The following is a 20,081-nucleotide window of genomic DNA, read 5'->3' as shown; positions in this document are numbered from 1 at the left end:
ACAGAGCGGGATTCAAACCGTCAACCCTTTGGTTACTGGACAACCAGCTCTACCATCTGAGCCAAGGCCGCCCCAAAACTTGTGACCTGGTGACCCCTATTATCCCTGAAGTGACTGAAACATTAAAAAAAAATGTGCACACAGGACTCATGCAATGATACTGTGGCATATTTGCTGCATTGCATTGTGGGTACTGGGTATTTTACTCATTGTGTTCTGTTTCATGTGCGGGGGGGGGGGGGGGGGGGGGGGGGTTAATTTTTTTTAGGTAAATGTGTCTGTTTTGCCACACTTATTGGCCTTTTTATGTTTGTTTATTTTTATTAATGTGACACCATTAGTCAAACCTGTAAACTGAACAATGCCGAACCTGTTTGTCGCTGTTATGCTGCTGTTCATGCACCATTAATGAAAGTTTGGCTGATGTAAAGTAAAAAGCACTTCCTGTGTTTATTGAAATTCATAGAGCACATTTCCTTCCTTCGAAGTGTAAGTGCAACAATAATGCCCTTAATCTGTCATACCTACCTCAGGGATTACTTAAAAAGATTTCTGAAAATCAACTTGCGACCTCTACTTTGAGAACCCCTGTTGTAGAAGATGATGGTGTTTCCACGGTAACTACAGAGCCTCTGAACGTCCAAACGGGTCATATCTGATGACCATGAAAAGATGAAGAACTGTATTTTGCACCAATTATTGACATGTATTGACAGGATTAGTTTAATCAACAAGTATTCAACAGTTTAGATCAGTAGATGGTTCTAGTCGATGGTGGATGTTTGGGTCTTTATGGGTTAAGATGCTGGAGATCAGTCAGCTCAGAGTTAAATGTTGACTATGCCAGAATTTATTCCAAAAACTGTTTCCATTTTCCAGGATGATCATCAACTCAAACCGTGAGACCATTACAATGTTGTGTCCAAAGATGATTCACCAAAACAATGTTGTTGTTTTTTACAAGTAATATGTATTGTACTGTATGCCAGTGTCTGATTTGTCACCAAATAAGATGATGTTGAGTACTTTAAAGGCAAATGCCGTGTACATCCCAATACATGTCATGTTTTACATATGTATAAGAATACTATAATGAGTGATTTGGAGCTTTAATCAGTACAGAATTACCATGAGCAGACTGATTTTAGACTGGTTTAATTAATCCATAATTGCTGCATGTGCATGAATTTACAAATATAACATGTACCATTTCTGCATTTAAATATGTGAAATAAAAAAAACCTACGTTACATACATATTATTGACTCGTGCACTTGAATTTTCATGTTTCCAACAATGTTCACATTCAGTTCACAGTTATTTGAGTCAGTGGTGCAGCCTTTATTTATTTGGTCACCTCTCAAAAACATCATACAGAATGTCCTTTATCAGTGTTTAATGTAAGCACACTAAAGGCTATTTTAGTAGAATGACAGAAAAGAAGGTAAATGTACATCGCATAAGAGTACTGTGAATAAAACTGGTCTTATTTTATCTGTAAACATCATTTCTGCTTGATTCGATTGGTTTTCATCAGCAGTGGTGGTGAAAAGAACATCCATAATTGCACACTGATTCATAACATCTTTTATTATTTTGTTTCATAGAGATTTAGCAACAGATATTACAGTAGAAAGTAAAGTATTTACATATTATGGTACTCTGTACATTCTACTGCATTTTATTGGTCAAAATTGTACCTTTATTCTCCAATACAACTTATGATATTTTGCAGGAGAACATTTGACATACTGGATAATAGAACAAGCATTTAAACTCCATCACAGTGATCAAGAATAAAGAAGTTGTTGACAACAGTTTTATTCTGTGACATACAGGAAGCACCATGAAATAGACATTTTTCCCTCTGAACTTCTCACATGCCTTTATTTTAATGAATGTTCAAATGAAAAATCATCCAATATGTCACCACAAAGTGAAAACAAAACTTTTTTTCCTCCATACTATTATCCATGTGATGACCCCTCAGATTTAGTCACTCAACAACCTTCAGCTCATGCAGAAACAACACTGATTTAGATTAGAGATTAGAGAGGTTATTGATCCTACAGTGGGGAAATTCAATAATAAAGGCAGCAACAGAATAAAGTGCAAGAAAAAAATGCGCATGCATAAAAATTGTGCAGACGGCAAACAATAAAAAATAATAGTAATTTATAAAGCTCTATAGACTACATTGCATGGTCGAAAAGGAGTAGGAAGAAGTATAAACTGATTTAATCCTGCCCCTCAGTGCTTTTACACCTTTATCACAAACTTAATACAAGAATCAAACTATACTATTTTCCTAATTTTAGCATCGAACCACAACAAATACATAACTCAGTAACTGAATTATACACAACAAAATGTTCATGGCAGTGCAGTCATACAAACAGACTCAACTATTCAACTATTTTCTTCAATAATTCCAGCAGATTTATCAGTATATTATCCATAAACAAACAGGCCTCACTGTCATTATTAAATACTGTACTGTATTTACTTTCTTTCATCCCCCCCCCCTTACTTTATTGTCTGTTTTCCTTAAATACAGGCTTCATCCATCTCTTCCAGTCTATAATACTTTTCTCCAGGCAGATCCCTTTAAGTGTGGAAGTTTCCGTGTGCGCGCTCCCGTGTGGACGTGCACTCGCCTGCCACGGCGCAGCCTCACACTGATGGGCAGCAGAACTCGGCACAACACGGACCTGGACGTCTGGACTCTGGACCAACAACAGGTAAAAGGGCTAGAAGTGGGGTCCTGTGTGGAGTAGGGTCTAAACAGGACTTCAGTGACTGTGTGGAAGAAGTTCAAGTGAAGTTAGTTCGATTCATTTAAGTGCATTAAACTGAAGCTGATGAGTAGAAACAGAGAAAAGAATGTGGAACCCACTAGTGGACCTGCTTCTGTTTGAGTGGACATGCTAACATTTTATGTTTTAATGCACATGCTAACATTTTATGTTTTAATGCACATGCTAACATTTTATGTTTTAGTGGACATGCTAACATTTTATGTTTTAATGCACATGCTAACATTTTATGTTTTAGTGGACATGCTAACACTACCTTCTGTTGTAGTGGACCTGCTAACTCTACACTGAGGGTTTATGTGTTAGCTCTAACAGCTAGCAAAACCTAACTAATGACAGCTACAGTGTGTTAAAGACCTGCACTAGTGTTTATTACCACATTCTGTTTCCATTTGTCTTTCTATTGGTCTGTGTTTTAGTCTGGTTTACTGATGCAGAACAGTGTCAGCCTGTTGAACAAACAGCTGTTTTTTGTTTGTGTGGACTGGACTGGTGCAAACTCTGACAGGTTGTTGAACCCTGGGTCCAGTGGTCCCTTTAACTGTGGGTCCAGTGGCCCCTTTAACTCCGGGTCCAGTGGTCCCTTTAACTCTGGGTCCAGTGGCCCCTTTAACTTTGGGTCCAGTGGTCCCTTTAACTTTGGGTCCAGTGGCCCCTTTAACTGTGGGTCCAGTGGTCCCTTTAACTGTGGGTCCAGTGGTCCCTTTAACTGTGGGTCCAGTGGTCCCTTTAACTTTGGGTCCAGTGGTCCCTTTAACTGTGGGTCCAGTGGTCCCTTTAACTGTGGGTCCAGTGGTCCCTTTAACTCTGAGTCCAGTGGTCCCTTTAACTGTGGGTCCAGTGGCCCCTTTAACTTTGGGTCCAGTGGTCCCTTTAACTGTGGGTCCAGTGGTCCCTTTAACTGTGGGTCCAGTGGTCCCTTTAACTCCGGGTCCAGTGGCCCCTTTAACTTTGGGTCCAGTGGCCCCTTTAACTCTGGGTCCAGTGGTCCCTTTAACTGTGGGTCCAGTGGTCCCTTTAACTCCGGGTCCAGTGGTCCCTTTAACTGTGGGTCCAGTGGTCCCTTTAAGGCTCCGTCCTGTCCCCATGCATGTATTAGCCTGTTTAAGTCCACACTGGTCCTCCAGGGGCCTGTCACATAGCACTGGGAGCTACTGAGAGCTCAAACTATCAAGTATTTTTGTAATCGAACAATCTATCGATTGTTTTCTTCCAGTCGATTAAACGAGTATTTAAATAAGCAAAATGTGTCAAAATGTGCAGTAAAAATGTGAAACAGAAATGTATGAAAATGACAAACTTGTGCTTTAGTCCAGAACCAGCTGAATTTGATTAAATGATTATTTGAATGGACAAAAAAAACAGTTATTCCTGTGGAGAGGACATAGGGTCAGTCCAGCTCTTGTACCCTCTTCAGGCCAGGTCCATGGACTGTGTCCACAATGAGATTTTGCATCATCAAATAACTGGAGCGATTCCTCTAAATGTTATATACTATGTCTTAAATGCATGAAGTAAATGCATTATTTCTCATCCTTAAAGACTGTATTATGGCATTCTGTTTACTTCTGTGGACACTTCTGTACTGAGTTACTTGTAAATAGAGCTATCAGTTATTTTTGCAATTGATTAATCTATCAATTGTTTTAGTTCGATTTGATTAAATGACTGTTTGAATAGACAAAATGTGTAAAAATTTACAGTAAAGATGTGAAATGGACATGAAAAAAGAAAACTTGTCCTTTATTCCAGAACCCACTGAAACACCAACCACAAAAGTATAAAAGTAAAAGGTTATATAAGTATTTATTTATAGTGTCTATATAGAAATAACAACAACAGTAAGAAAATATCGGTTCTGCAATATATTGCAATATTTGATTTCACGATACTGTATCGATATTAAAAAGTACTGTATCGATATTTTAATTATTTTATTTTTAGGTACTTATTCAAATGCAGATATTGTGGAGGTTCATTTTTGTTTTTAGGTTTTCTTTATTGTTTATATTTTATTTATTCTTATTTAACACTGCTTTATTAAGTAATGGTTATTTGAAGCATCCTAAAAGCACTTTTTACTGTCTGAGAGGCAGATGGTAGTTCCTTTGGAAACGAGGAGAATTAGAAAAATGTTGTGATGTAGCATTAGATCCTGTTCTGATCAAATAAAAATGTGTTTAGTATTTGTACGTATTTCTGGTGTAATTCAATTCTTCCTGGAAATAATCTTAAAAAAAAGAAACAAAGAAAAATTGCTTTTTTGACAGTATAATGATATATTGTGATATATCGTATTGTGATCCTAAAATTGTCATTTGTATTGAATCGCCAGATTTTTGCCAATACACACCCCTAAACAACAGTAGCGACCATATAAAAGTATATATAAAATTATAGATATAAACAACAAAGTCCAGTGACATCTACAAACTATATGTGCAGTCTTCAACACATTTGGATCCAACTGTGTGTTGATCCTGGCGTCATGTGCGTCACAATAAGTATCCGTTTGAAACACAACAATGGAACCAATGTTTAGTGACCGTGAAATTAAGGAAATGAAGATGCCATTCAGGAAAACTGCAATCAAATCATCTTTTATAATGAGTTTAAGGTGATTAATCGTTTCAGTTGTAATTGTCATGCTAAAGTCCAGGCTGGTCCTGGTGGGTGTGAGGACCGCAGTGTGTGTTTTTCATTCCGTTCTAGTGTTTTGCAGGTGGACGTGGGCTTCAGGGCTCAGTTCTGAGTGACAAAAGCTGTGTCACGCAGCTTTCAGGGTCTGTGGTCAGGTCTGTTTCACCTAATCCTGTCAGCTGGCCCGGTTACACCACAACAACAGAGCCACTGTTGTTTGGGACGTTTTCCTGTGAACTCTTGGCCTTGAAGCTGTTGTACCAGATCCTATTTAACTATGTAGTGAAAGTCAGAGGCATTAAACTCATTTATGATCAGATTAGTCCCACAAACTAGTCTGGATTTGAATCGAGTTATTTTATTACCAGCAAATTCTGTCATTCTTTGTTATTAATTTTTGAGGCTGAATTACCCTCATACCATATTAACACATATTAACACATCTATGATTATTGATACAATCTAAAAAATTAGGGCTGTTGCTGTTCTATGATAAATAATGTCTTTTTACAACAGGTCACAAATGGATTTTGATGGAAAGCCACTGGCGTAAAAATAATTGCTAATGCTATGTGATATTATAAAACATTACTCTTAAGATGTAATGTATATCGGCTAAAATTTCTTCAGGGGTCAAATGAGTGTCCATTTTTGTCAAAAAAAAAAAACAGTTGTCCTAAAGTCCTAGAAGTGTGTGTAAATAATGCTAATCCATTTGTGCACAGACTACTGATATTCTCTGACAGTGGAAGCTCTATTTTCATAAATATTGGATTTGGAATAGCACGTGGATGTGAAAACTTTTGCTGGTGGAAGGACGTGACATTACCCATGATGCTCTGGTCAGTCCCAGTACTTTATTAGGAATAAACTTCTAGACTTCCTATTGCTAATTGTGCTCTTCTTCATAAATGTTGGTATTGTGGATCTAAAACAATCCCAGCTGACACAAAAACACTAAATGTGTCAGTGGACGGATGTGACATGGTTGTTGTGGATCCCATCATACTGATGCTCTGCAGCCATGTCAGCGTTTACACTAATGATCCCTGTGCAAAAACTAGGAGCACTATTATTTATTGGATAGTTTAGCATCAGACTAAAGAGGAAAGAACAATATAGAATTGTTCTTTCTGTACAAAAATGCTTCTTATTGTAAAACTGTTGATTTAAACAGTGCTGTGTGCCATTCTTCATGTATGTATTGGTGGAACAGAAGCAGGATGGATCAGCACCATACTCCAGATTTGAACCTGTACAAATAAAACATGTGATATGGAGGAGAGAATCTGGGAAGAAAAACTGGGGAATCTAAAAGAAGAGAAGATTTGTTTTTCAGGTAAATTCAGTTCAAATAGAACTTGTCCATTTGTGACATGAAAATATAGCATTAATTGTGTGAAATTGGACATTTTTGAGGTGAAAACATAGTTCATATGAGCATCAACATGTTGAACAGAACTGAAATCCTGTCCATTTGAACAACTGTCATTTACCAACACAGAGTTCCTTTGGATTCACTGAGACTGATTTAATATGAACACAGACACAAATAAGAGCTGTGAGCACAGTTTAGCCGATATAAAAGAACATGAACATTATAAGTCTACAACAAAGCTTCTAAATCGTGTAAATAGTTTTTAAAAACACAAGGTTCATTTTTAACCTGCTTGATTTTATAAATTAGTGGACAAAAGCTGCTTGAACCCAGTGGTGCTTTATTAGGTTAAGTTCTGTTTTCTCATTCTGGTCTCTGCTGTTGTTGAATTGGTCATTTTTACAGTTTTGTTCTGAATTGGTTTTTGTTCGTGCACTGACTCAAAGCCAGGGACATCTGATACACGGACAGGTCTGAAAACAATAATGATCCTCAGAGAGGATTCAGGGGTTCATGGTAGACCATGGACCACATAGGCCAGGGTCTTATCAGAGTGACCCTTTACCAGTCTGACCCTTTACCTGTCTGACCCTTTACCTGTCTGACCCTATACCTGTCTGACCCTTTACCCGTCTGACCCTTTACCTGTCTGACCCTATACCTGTCTGACCCTTTACCTGTCTGACCCTTTACCTGTCTGACCCTTTACCTGTCTGACCCTATACCTGTCTGACCCTATACCTGTCTGACCCTTTACCAGTCTGACCCTTTACCTGTCTGACCCTTTAGCTGTCTGACCCTTTACCCGTCTGACCCTTTACCTGTCTGACCCTATACCTGTCTGACCCTTTACCTGTCTGACCCTTTACCTGTCTGACCCTATACCTGTCTGACCCTATACCTGTCTGACCCTTTAGCTGTCTGACCCTTTACCAGTCTGACCCTATACCTGTCTGACCCTATACCTGTCTGACCCTTTAGCTGTCTGACCCTATACCTGTCTGACCCTTTACCTGTCTGACCCTATACCTGTCTGACCCTTTACCTGTCTGACCCTTTACCTGTCTGACGCTATACCTGTCTGACCCTTTACCCGTCTGACTCTTTACCAGTCTGACCCTATACCTGTCTGACCCTTTACCTGTCTGACCCTATACCTGTCTGACCCTTTACCTGTCTGACCCTTTACCTGTCTGACCCTATACCTGTCTGACCCTTTACCTGTCTGACCCTTTACCTGTCTGACCCTATACCTGTCTGACCCTTTACCCGTCTGACTCTTTACCAGTCTGACCCTTTACCAGTCTGACCCTTTACCTTTCTGACCCTTTACCAGTCTGTCTCTTACTGTCACTAATACAAGTAAATATTCCCCAATAATATCCTTAAGGTCAGACTAATAATGAGAATAAGTTTGTCACATGGTCCAAATTAAAGGGTCTCTGGTCAGTGGGTCCTAAATTAGGCGGTCATGTTCTGTTAAATGTGTCATTTGTCAGACATCTTTTCCTCGTCCATCTGTCTCATTCCAGCTCCTGTCCACTGTTTGTCCTTCCACTCATCCCGGTTCAGACACTCGGCACCATGTTTACAGAGGTGCTGGTTGCCATAGTGATAGGAGGAGTGATCTACTTCCTGGTTCAGAAGAGCAGGAGCAAGGTCCTGAAGACCGAAGATGGCTGGTGGGGGGTTGGAGCGCCCCCCGATGGAGAGGAGGACATCTCAGTACGACCCTTTAAAATCTCCACCAGTGATGAAGAACTGGAGGTCAGATTTCCACTTTATTAACTGTGATGTCGATAAAACAGCAGAGCACAGACATCAGTAGAGGTAACTGGTAACACACAAACATATGTGTCCTTTTTTTTTTTTTAATCTGTCAGGACCTCTACAGAAGGATAGACCAGACTCGACCTGTGGCGTCACTGGAGGACAGTCAGTTTCATTATGGTTTCAACTCCCAGTATCTGCAGAAGGTGGTGTCCTACTGGAGAAATGACTTTGACTGGAGGAAACAAGTGGACAAACTCAACCAGTATCCTCATTTTAAAACCAACATAGAAGGTGAAGAAGCTGCAGCTCTGGAATATACTCTACTGATAATAAGATAATATTAGATAAGATGAGATAGGATAAGAGATAAAATATGACTTTATTTACTTAATTTCCCAGTCAACAGCAGAGAAAAAGACATAAAATCCGAGAGAAAAATAAGAAATGTGGTATTTATAGAAATATTTATATAGATATAGAATTTTAGAATTCAAATCCAATGTTATTTCCATATTTACATTGTCATTCAATATTATTTACATATACAGGGTGGGGAAGCAAAATTTACAATGAACATTTAGTTGTTTTTTCTCAGCAGTCACTACGTCAATTGTTTTGAAACCAAACATATGTTGATGTCATAATCATACCTAACACTATTATCCATACCTTTTCAGAAACTTTTGCCCATGTGAGTAATCAGGAAAGCAAACGTCAAAGAGTGTGTGATTTACTGAATGCACTCGTCACACCAAAGGAGATTTCAAAAATAGTTGGAGTGTCCATAAAGACTGTTTATAATGGAAAGAAGAGAATGACTATGAGCAAAACTATTACCAGAAAGTCTGGAAGCGGAGGAAGCAACAAAAAATGTACCAAAGCTTTTATTAAAGCTCTCAAATCCAAAATCCTAAAGGATCCAACCAAATCCATGAGAAAAATGGCAATTGAACTTGAGGTAGACAACAAGAGCGTTAGAAATGCAGTAAAATATGATTTGAAGTTAAAATCTTACACAAGAACACCAAAACACTTGTTGACAACAGCAACAAATCCAACTTGAGCAATTTTTGGGAATTATGTTTATGTCCGCCTTCTAGCCCAGATCTAAACCCTGTGGATTCTGCTGTTTGGGGTGTTTTAGAACATGCTACCAATAGAACATCACACAGCAATGTCCACTTTCTTAAAGATACTATTAAAGAAGAATGGGAGAAGTTGTCACCCGAATGTTTGAAGAACACTTGCACAAGTTTCAGGAAGCGTGTGAAGGCAGTTATTGAGAAAGAAGGAGGACACATAGAATAAAAACATTTTCTATTATGGAAATTTTCTTGTGGCAAATAAATTCTCATGACTTTCAATAAACTAATTGGTCATACACTGTCTTTCAATCCCAGCCTCAAAATATTGTCCATTTTGCTTCCCCACCCTGTACATATTACATCATTCTGATCTGTCATGTTTGATCCCTGTCAGGCATTGATGTCCACTATATGCACATCAAACCCCAGAGGGTCCCACAGGGGTCTGCAGTGATCCCGCTGATCATGGTTCATGGTTGGCCTGGATCCTTCTATGAGTTCTTTGGGATCATCCCTCTGCTGACAGAACCATCAGATCCAGGTGACTGTGTGTTTGAGGTGGTCTGTCCCTCCATACCTGGATACGGCTTTTCTGAAGCACCACATAAGAAAGGTAGGTCTGGGACGTCTGGAGCCCAAATATGAGGAAAATGTATACTGTTGGAGTGTTTATGTGTAGTGGGATCAGTTGGTCACACTGGTCTACCAGTCAAATACTTACAGAATAAACCACGTGTGAGTCACTGATACAGATAAATCCAGTCCTAAATGGTGGTTGGCTGTAGTTTCATAGATACAGTCTTGGGTCAAAATGTGAAATTGAAGAATTAATGATAGAATGGGTTTAACTCCAAATGAATATTAGTGGCAGATCTACCAGATCTACTTCAAAACACTTCCTGCACATGACAATACATTCACTCTACAGGTTCTATCAGTGGAACATATTTAACCTCCTAGGACCCACTGTGCACAGAGTTTCACAACTTTATACAAAAACAGAAAAGAAAAGAAAACTGTCCACCACAAAGGACATTCCATAAAAATTTTTAAAACTGCATCTGAAAAAACTGTTGCATCAAGATGTTTCCAATATAGGCACTTATCTAATAAAAAACAAAAAAGCTGGTACTTTGCTGACATTTCCTGGGTCTTAGGAGGATAAATCTGTTGGAAAAATGGGCAGAAACCAACATGTATGTGGAAGAACACACCATCATATACCTGGAAAACAGCAGGAAAAACCAACACTTTGGTCATTTGTTTAACAATCTGATTAAAATATGTAACATTTAGCACATTTAATCTGAAGCAGATAATTAAAAAATAATTGTAGACCAGTGTTATGGACAATATAAATGTCTATTTGAAATTGTAAAACAGTGCAAACACATTAAACTGTTTTAATTCTGTGACATGTGGTTCACATATGAGCGACTTTTTAATACACACTTTATTCTCAAGAAAAATTGTGTTTCTCACTCAAGCACCATTTTAAAAATAGATGTGATCATGTAAAAATAAAAAAATATAATTGAAGCTCAGTCAAGACCAGTGGTGTCAAACATGTGGTCCGCAGGCCAAAACCGGCCCGCTAAAGGGTCTGGTCCAGTCCAGGGGTTGAATTTTCAAAATGCAAAAATTACACTGAAGATATGAATGGTCAAGGGTGTCCCAATTATTTTAGTTCAGGTGCCTCATACAGGGTCAGACCAGTAACATAACAGAATAATAACCTATAAATAATGACAGCTCCAAACTCTGGAATTTGAACAATATTATGCCTGTGACTAAATGTTTGTGCCATCGTAATACCACTGTGATCCATAATGCAGACATATAAATGTAAAGTTGAGTCATAATATTGTTTAAATTGCACATATTTTTCTGAAATTTCACATTGTTCAGGTTATTTTTGTTTTTTGGGAAGAGATAGTTTGCAAGTGTAAACATTTTCATTATTTAATTTAACTCTTTTGCACTAAAACAGAGAAACATTTGAAGTTGTCTCTATTAAAAGGCTTTTCTGAATATTCTTTGGTTAAAGTGAACTGTATGTGGCCCCTGAACCAAAATGAGTTTAACTCCTCTGGTGAAGACAATAAAACCAATAAGGGACAGAGCTGTAACTGATGAGTAGTGATTAGTCTTTCACTTGTTTCTTCATTTGATCAAGTAATCATTGGGTTTAGAAAAGGTCAGAAAACGGAAAATTGTGTTTTCTAAAGCCCAGCATGGTACTAATTCAGATCATGATAACAGAGGACAGAAGATGAAGCAGATGGAATCAGAGAACTGGGACCTTTGTTCTCAGAAAGGAACTCAAACTGATCATTGATCAAAACAGTTGATTATTTTAGTAACAGACAAGTTATTTACTTTGATCAAACTCATGTAGGTGATGATATGAGACCCACTTTACAGTAATGTGTGTGTGTGTGTGTGTGTGTGTGTGTGTGTGTGTGTGTGTGTGTGTGTTTGTGTTTGTGTTTGTGTGACAGGGTTTGATTCAGTGTGCGCAGCCCGAATCTTCCACAAACTGATGAAGCGTCTTGGCTTCCAGCACTTCTACGCTCATGGAGGAGACTGGGGCTGGCTGGTCACCACCAACATGGCTCAGCTGGAGCCCAAGTAAGATGCAAACAGAAGGCCCCAGAACGTTCATACATTAACGTACACGCTGGAAACACCCTGTGATGAGAAGAAGAGGTCTGTGGGCGGGGCCAAAGCTGTCCCAGATGGACCGCCCACTACTGTTTGATTCATAACTTTTGAACCAGACCAGTTTCAGACAAATATTCCACAGAATTGTAAAGGTCTAAATGCCATCTGAAACAGACTCAAAGGGAAACATTTAGTTTAAATATTTTTAAATGAAAAATATCAAAAACTACTGCGCCATGGATGGGCAAAACATTAACGTCTATTTTTTTGCCAGATTTCCAAAGTTCTCCAAAGTAAAGTTCCTCTGACATTTTCATCCTTAAATGTATTCAGTGTAAACCTTAAACCCTCTGTTTTACAACCCAATAATTGGTTATAGGAAAAAAATATTTGATCAAACCCAAATAGCAAGAGTTTAGAAAAATGTCAGCTTTACAGATGGACAACAAAAGGAAATATCAAATTATACATGTTTTATTTCAATTATCAATATTATATAGATTTATTTACAATATTTACAGCATACGAATAATAGTAACATTATATTCAAATGTATTTTGCATAGATATATGCATTTATTAATTTTAAACACAGTGTGTTTAGAATATGACTTTAATATAATAGTCAAATGTCAGTGTATTTGGAATAAATGTAGTTTATTTCTAGAGTTTATAAAATGAACCCAGAATGACAGCACTAAACTGGGTCACTGCACAAACATTCACCTTCAGAAAACTACTCACATTGTTTTTTTTCACAAATTTTTTTCTCATTTTAGAATACATTTTTCTGAAAATATAAGTAATTGCATACCCAAAAATATAAGTTTGGTGTAGGTTATTGTCATTTAACCCTTTCATGCATAGTGGTCACTCCAGTGGACAGTTATTCTACAGCTGTCCTCTTGTATATTCATGGATTTTGTTATTTTAGTTTCAAATCAGCCAACAAAATACACAATACACTGCAACTGATAACATTACTGTAACTTGGCTGTTCTTGATAAACCTGATCTAACATGTTTGAGTGTAAATCAATTCCTTGTTATTGTTATTAGACTGTAATTAACAACAAAAGTGTTTTTTTTTGGCATATTATCTCCATGAAGTGACTAGTATTGGAGTTTACTACAAACAAAAAGTTAAGGATATTTCTTTTTTTTTTTTTTTTTTTTTGTCTTTTTTTGGTCATTTTTGCCATTTGTAAATAAAACTATGTCTGGTCGTTAAAAAATGTGTTTCAATTCAATTCACACTCAAAAAAAGTAAAAAGTGTTGTGCAAAAATCCCAACTGAAAAAAATAGCCCCAAAAATTTTAAATATCCATAACTTTTTGTTTGTAGTGTATGTTAAAATGTGAGAAAACATCAAATTAGCAGCATTTAATGTTTTTATTTCATAGTTTTCACACAGTATATCAGTAAATACACGTTTCGTTGCTTTAAAAATTAAACGCACATTTTTGCAACTCCATGTCAAACAGCTTCATAAAAAAAAAAAATAATAATCTCACTGTTTTTGAAATGCCTAAAGAGGAATAAAGAAAAAAAGTCTTGATTAATGTTCTCATAATTCATGCATGAAAGGGTTAATTATTATGATCAGATGCTAGCCTTCCCTGTGCACTTTCTGTGTGAACGCTGAAATGATGAAAGGCCTCATTCCAGCGGTGGTGTTAATATTTCTTTGTGCTCTTTTCAGGACAGTTAGAGGCCTGCATGTGAACTTTGCCCCCCCATCCAAGCCCGGGCTGAGGGTGACTTTATCCATCATGCTCGGCCGTCGCTTCCCTAAGCTGTTCGGCTTCACTGACACGGACATTCAGAAACTTTACCCCTGCAAGGAGAAGCTGGTGGTGGAGTCCATCAAAGAGTCTGGATACATGCACATCCAGGCCACGAAGCCTGACACAGCCGGTAAGAACAGCCAACAGTTTTAACCCTTAAAGAAACACCGCTGTTGGTCACAACTTTCAAAGGTTTTTTTTGTCTTTCCCAAGTCATTTATCATCGTTTGTTGTAATATTATCTTCTATGTTTTGCATTTTACATTGAAAATCATGTATTTCCCTCTATTTTATTTACCAGTCACGTAGATGTTCATAAAACCTCAGAGCAAATTCAAATGTTATTAGATCAAAACTGAAAAAAATTAAGAAAAAGTGATGTTTCCATAAAATAAAAATATATCACTAACTGAACATAAACCGAGTGTCTCCGTCCACTGTCACTGACACACAAGTGAAAGAATAACAACAAATGACACTTAGAGACGTACTGTATTTCAGCTGTATTTTATTCATGGATTTTCACAAAACACCATGTTCAGTCTTATTCATACCCCAGGTTTACTTTGTCCAATGACTGTTTTTTAACCGTTAAAGACTATCAGTTATTTTTGTCACAACTTCCAAATCATTTTTTTTTGTCTTTCCCAAGTGACTTATAACCATTTATTTACCATTTATGATATTATTATCCTCTGCATTTTTCATTTTTCAGTGTAAATCATGTATTTTCCTATATTTAATTCACTGATCATGTAGATGTTCATTAGTAAATTCAAAGGTTATTATATTAGAACAGTGAAAACTTAAGTAAAACAGACTTTTTTGCATTTTTTTTCAGTGAAAATCAGGTATTTTCCCAAATTGAATTTACTGATCATGTAGATGTTCAAAAAAGCTCAGATTAAAGTTGATCGTCATAACATCAGAAACGGAGAAAAATGAAGAAAGCGTGACTTTTTCAGCTAAATCTGTCATTAACTGAGCATAAACCCAGTGTGTCCATCCACTGTCATTGATCCAACTCCATGGGTTTTACTGGTGAATCAGTGTTGTAGAAGATGACGGTGTTTCCATGGTAACTACGGAGCCTCTGAACATCCAAATGGGTCACATCTGATGACCATGAAAAGATGAAGAACTGTATTTTACACCAATTATTGACATGTATTGATAGGATTAGTGGACCTACAGGTATTAAACAGTTTAGATCAGTAGATGGTTTTGGTCGGTGGTGGATGTTTGGGTCTGTATGGGTTAAGGAGCTGATCAGTAATCACACATATATTCCCAGTGTTCTTGTATGTTGGAAAGACACAAGTGATCACAAGTGTCTTTCATTACATCTTAGAAGAACAAAAGAGTCGGAGTCTCTTACAGCGTCTGGATTGTTGTGGTGTTGTGACACTGTCAGGTCGGGGGCTCAATGATTCTCCAGTGGGTCTGGCTGCATACATTCTGGAGAAGTTCTCAACGTGGACCAGCAGGGACTTCAGGAACCTGGAGGACGGAGGACTCACCAGGTGACTCTAAGACTGTCATGAAGACGCTGTGTCAGTGTGACTCTAAACACATCTGAAGGGTCTGTTTATTCTGAACTCACATGTCAGGGACTAGATACTGAAGCTCTGTGTACCTGCAGCCCAGTTTCCATGTATGGGCTTTCAGTCATGTTAGGAACAGTTGATGGAAACTACACAACTGGAAAAACCTTCTTCAGGTTCACATGTTTACGCTGCAGGTTACATCAGTGTATGTTTACATTGTTTACACTGTTACATTTACACATTTGTGTACTTATGTTTTTAGAATTTTACTCTTTCATACACTTTATCTGTAAGTTGCACATATTTCAATTGCACATTTTTTAAAATATTTTTTTAATATATGTCTATATTTTATTGTTAGAGACCAATTGAGCCTCTTCTGTTCTGTTCTATTCTATTCTATTCTATTTATATAGCACCTTTTCATAACACACAGCTTTTCTTTTCTTTCTTTCCTTTTTCTTTTCTTTCCTTTCCTTTCCTTCTCTTCTCTTTCCTTTTCTTTTCCTTTCCTCTCCTTTTCTTTTTCTTTCCTTTTTTCTTTTCTTTTCTTTTCTTTTCTTTCCTTTCTTTCTCTTTTCTTCTTTCCTTTCCTTTCTTTTCCTTTTCTTTCCTTTCATTTCCTTCTCTTTCCTTTTCCTTTCCTTTTCTTTCCTTTCCTTTCCTTTCCTTTCCTTCCTTTCCTTTCTTTTCCTTTCTTTTCTTTTCTTTTCTTTTTATCTTTCCTTTCTTTCTCTTTTCTTTTCTTTCCTTTCCTTTCCTTCCCTTCTCTTTCCTTTTCCTTTCCTTTTCTTTTTTTTCTTTCCTTTCCTTTTCTTTCATTTTCTTTCCTTTCCTTTTGTTTTTTCTTTTCTTTTCTTTTCTTTCCGTTCCTTTCTTTCTCTTTCCTTTCCTTTTCCTTTTCCTTTCCTTTCCTTTCCTTTCCTTCCTTTCCTTTCCTTTCCTTTCCTTTCCTTCTCTTTCTTTTCCTTTTCTTTTTTCTTTTCTTTTCTTTCTTTCCTTTCTTTCTCTTCCTTTCCTTCCTTTCCTTTCTTCCTCAGTCCATCCTCAGTCTCATTAACCTTGTCTTGTAGGAAGTTCTCTCTTGACGACCTGCTGACGAACATCATGATCTACTGGACGTCTGCTTGTATCGTCTCCTCCATGAGGTTCTATAAGGAGAACTTTGGCAAAGGTCTGGATCAGCCTCACTCCAGGTAAATGAAGAACACCCATGTTTGGTGTCATTCCATAGTTTGGATCTGCTCCAGAATCCTCTTCTTAGAGCTGATGTAATAATCCTTACTGAGCAGGAACCTCATTCATGCTGTAAATAACATGACGAACACTGTTTACTCTAATACCTTTGATTTTCCAGTTGGGATGTGTCAGCCTCGAACATAAAAAACACTGAACATGAGAGTGGAACTGCCATCAGGGGTGTCAAACATATGGCCTGTGGGCCCAAACCGGCCCACCAGAGGGTCCAAACCGGCCTGTGGGATGAATCTGTGAAATGTAAACAGTACAGGGAAGATATTAACAGTGAAGGCTGTTAAAATCATTTTATTTCAGATTCCATTTACAGCCCAGTTCAATCTGAAGTGGGTCAGAGCAGTAAAATACTATCATAAGAACCAAAAATATTTACATTTACAGACTATCCTGTCACAAAAAATATGAATAACATGAACAAATATGAACAACCTGAATTTGGCTTAATAGGAGTCAGTGTAATTTTCCCAATATTCTGTCTGTTATTAAATGTTTTGTGTATTTGTAGATCCACTGTGATATGTCAGTAAATGATAAACTGAAGCATAATATTGTTAAAATTGCACTTAATTATTATTATTATTTTTAATAAATTTCAGTTTGTTCATGTTATTCACTTTTTTTATTATTATTTCAAATTATACATTTACATAAACATGTACTTATACATAAGGAACCACACAGACACATTATATATAAACAAATTATACTACAAACCTATTAAACCCCCCAAAAAAGAAAAAAAGAAAAGAAAAAAAAAACCAAGCCAACAAAAAAACAAGATAAATAATGTTCAACTCCTCTTTCCAATACTCTGGGCTGATTCAGGGTTAATCTAATGTAAACTAACAACACATTTCTCCATCAAGAGGACATAGGAGACAGCAGGACACTCTTGTTGACAGTAGAGAAAAAAGGATTCCGTTGTCGATAAAACAATTTAATTAGTCCACAAAAGGAAAACTTAATCTTTTCCAACTTTGAAAAGAAAAGTAAATTACGCACCCATTGCACAAAAGTGGGTGGCAGAGGTTCCTTCCACTTAAGACAAGGTTCAAGGTTTGAGTTGCATTTTAGTGACATTAAGGGCAAAAATTCAAGTTCTTGGTTCTGGACTGAAAATATATCAGTTTAGGATCAAATTTTCTCAGGAATCTGAAATAATTTATGCAAAATCTCTGCTTAAATTGGCTTCATCATTGACTGAGCCAGTCCAAATCTAACAAATTGGTGGCAGTTTCAAAAACAAATATGAAAATGTGGTTGTAAAAAAAACTCGATCTCACTTTAGGAAAGTAAATGGGCCTAAATAATATCAACTAATTGTAGCCCATGTAGGTGGGCAGAATTGATTACATTTTTGAGGCTAGATATTGAAAATTGAGTGAATGCAATTTTTTTTTTTACAGTGGTATGTATTTTTTTCACAAACTAAAACCTGATGGGGGTAGGGTTAGTAAAAGTAATGATTTGACTTATCTAATATTAGATTAGACTTAATTGTTGGTAATGCTTTATTCACAACAGAAAAAGAAAGAGAATGGTGTAGAATACATACAGATTTATGATCATATCAACTCTACATACAGAATTAGAAGTCCAATTCTTACCGAGAAGCCAAAAAATCCAAACAGAATTGTCCCAGGACGTTTTCTGAGGAACTGTCTGATCTGACGTCACTGACTTTGAACTGAAATCACTGAAACTGATCCTCATTCAAAAGGCCAGACCATCAGCTCTGCTTCTATGGTTCAAAGGAAGAAAGTTCAATGAAAATTTGTAAGCAGCAACAGGATTAATATGGGTTTTCAAATTATTTGTCACTGAAGAAGGGTAATTTTTGCCCACTTTTCAGCAAACATCATGTAAAAAGTCACACAGGGACAAGTCATACACATTTTTTGATGTTATATTCTGAAACGACACAATTTTTCCAATAAATTCAACACAAGACACTGCATGAAAGGTATACATTTATTCCACAATATTTTTTTCACAATAATGTCACAATAATGATACTCAAAGTTTCAACCTTGTCTTAAAGAGAATCATACGATGGACCAATAGTGTACAAAAAGCTATCGAGTCACTTTAGGCTTATCCTTTAAAATGTTCTTCACATTTTTAAAAGATAGTTTGTAGATGTTAATGAAAATTACTTTGTTATGAGGCTGTTATTCATGCTTTATTTAATTCGTTTGATCAGGAAGAAGTAAAAGCTTTTTCCAGATATAATTCCAGTGATCATACCCAAACAGAGACTTATAAGATTTCTAAATTAACATGAGTTTCTTATCCAGAAAACCGAATCATGGAGCTATTATTGACTGAATATGAGTCTGTTTTCATCTTCTGTTTCCCAGAATTCCAGTGGTCGTTCCCACCGGGTTCGCCTGCTTCCCCAACGAGCTGATGCACACACCGAAGCTGTGGGTCCAACAGAAGTACCATAAACTGGTGTCCTACACACTCATGGCTCGGGGCGGCCACTTCGCTGCCATGGAAGAGCCTCAGCTGATGGCCGAGGACATCCACAAGTTTGTGAGGACAGTGGAGAAGAAGACGAAGAAACAGTAGAGGATGGAATGATGCGCAGGTGAAGTAGAAAATGAAGTTTAGATGATTGGATGGAAAGAAAATGAAGTATTCAGAAGTAGTCATTTACAAGGATTTACAGATGATTTAGAGTTGTAACAAAATACAGGACTGCACATAAAGAGCTGTGGCATCGTTTCCTTTGTCTGTTTGTTTCCATTCCTAATAAAAACATGTTTACTGCTTTGGTCAATCATGGACATTTAACCCATTACAGTGCAGTAGAAAATGAGTGTGTTATCCATGTCCACATATGCAGTTCAATAAGCAGCAGTGGGCCTGTGTACGTGAACATGGGAGGAATCACATAAGTGTAATAATCAGATGTGGTGCGTTTACATGCACTTAAGAAATGCGATAATCAGAAACCTTGGTTTATTCGTTCCAGTCCGATTATCGGATTTCTTTCAGAGTTCGTACATAGTGATGATAAAATCAAACTACCTGTTATTGAGCCTGTTTACATCCACACTAACACTCTGATCAGTATCTAATTTCTGGAGTTATTAGATTATTATTGATTGTATAAACAGTATAATCTGA

The 20,081-nt window shown here is 37.1% G+C and overlaps 1 protein-coding gene across 1 annotated transcript; it reads left to right on the top strand.

Moving 5' to 3' along the window:
* Positions 1 to 2,622: 2,622 nt before the first annotated feature.
* Positions 2,623 to 20,075, top strand: LOC115415294 (epoxide hydrolase 1-like). The gene is made up of 9 exons (XM_030128816.1): positions 2,623 to 2,741; positions 8,367 to 8,601; positions 8,718 to 8,898; positions 10,087 to 10,305; positions 12,194 to 12,323; positions 14,058 to 14,272; positions 15,557 to 15,665; positions 16,763 to 16,885; positions 19,307 to 20,075. The coding sequence occupies exons 2-9, from the start codon at positions 8,419 to 8,421 to the stop codon at positions 19,518 to 19,520; spliced, it is 1,374 nt and encodes a 457-aa protein (XP_029984676.1). The 5' UTR covers positions 2,623 to 2,741; positions 8,367 to 8,418; the 3' UTR covers positions 19,521 to 20,075.
* The last annotated feature ends 6 nt before the right edge of the window (positions 20,076 to 20,081 follow it).

This window comes from Sphaeramia orbicularis, chromosome 24 (assembly GCF_902148855.1).
Source record: "Sphaeramia orbicularis chromosome 24, fSphaOr1.1, whole genome shotgun sequence".
In the NCBI taxonomy this organism is placed as follows: Eukaryota; Metazoa; Chordata; class Actinopteri; order Kurtiformes; family Apogonidae; genus Sphaeramia; species Sphaeramia orbicularis.
This window is presented reverse-complemented; position numbering and strand designations above follow the sequence as displayed.

Coding starts and splice junctions, on each gene's coding strand:
- LOC115415294 (XM_030128816.1), top strand. CDS start 8,419: ATGTTTACAGAGGTGCTGGTTGCCATAGTGATAGGAGGAGTGATCTAC. Junction 10,306..12,193: donor TGAAGCACCACATAAGAAAG/GTAGGTCTGGGA, acceptor TTTGTGTGACAG/GGTTTGATTCAGTGTGCGCA. Junction 14,273..15,556: donor CACGAAGCCTGACACAGCCG/GTAAGAACAGCC, acceptor TGACACTGTCAG/GTCGGGGGCTCAATGATTCT.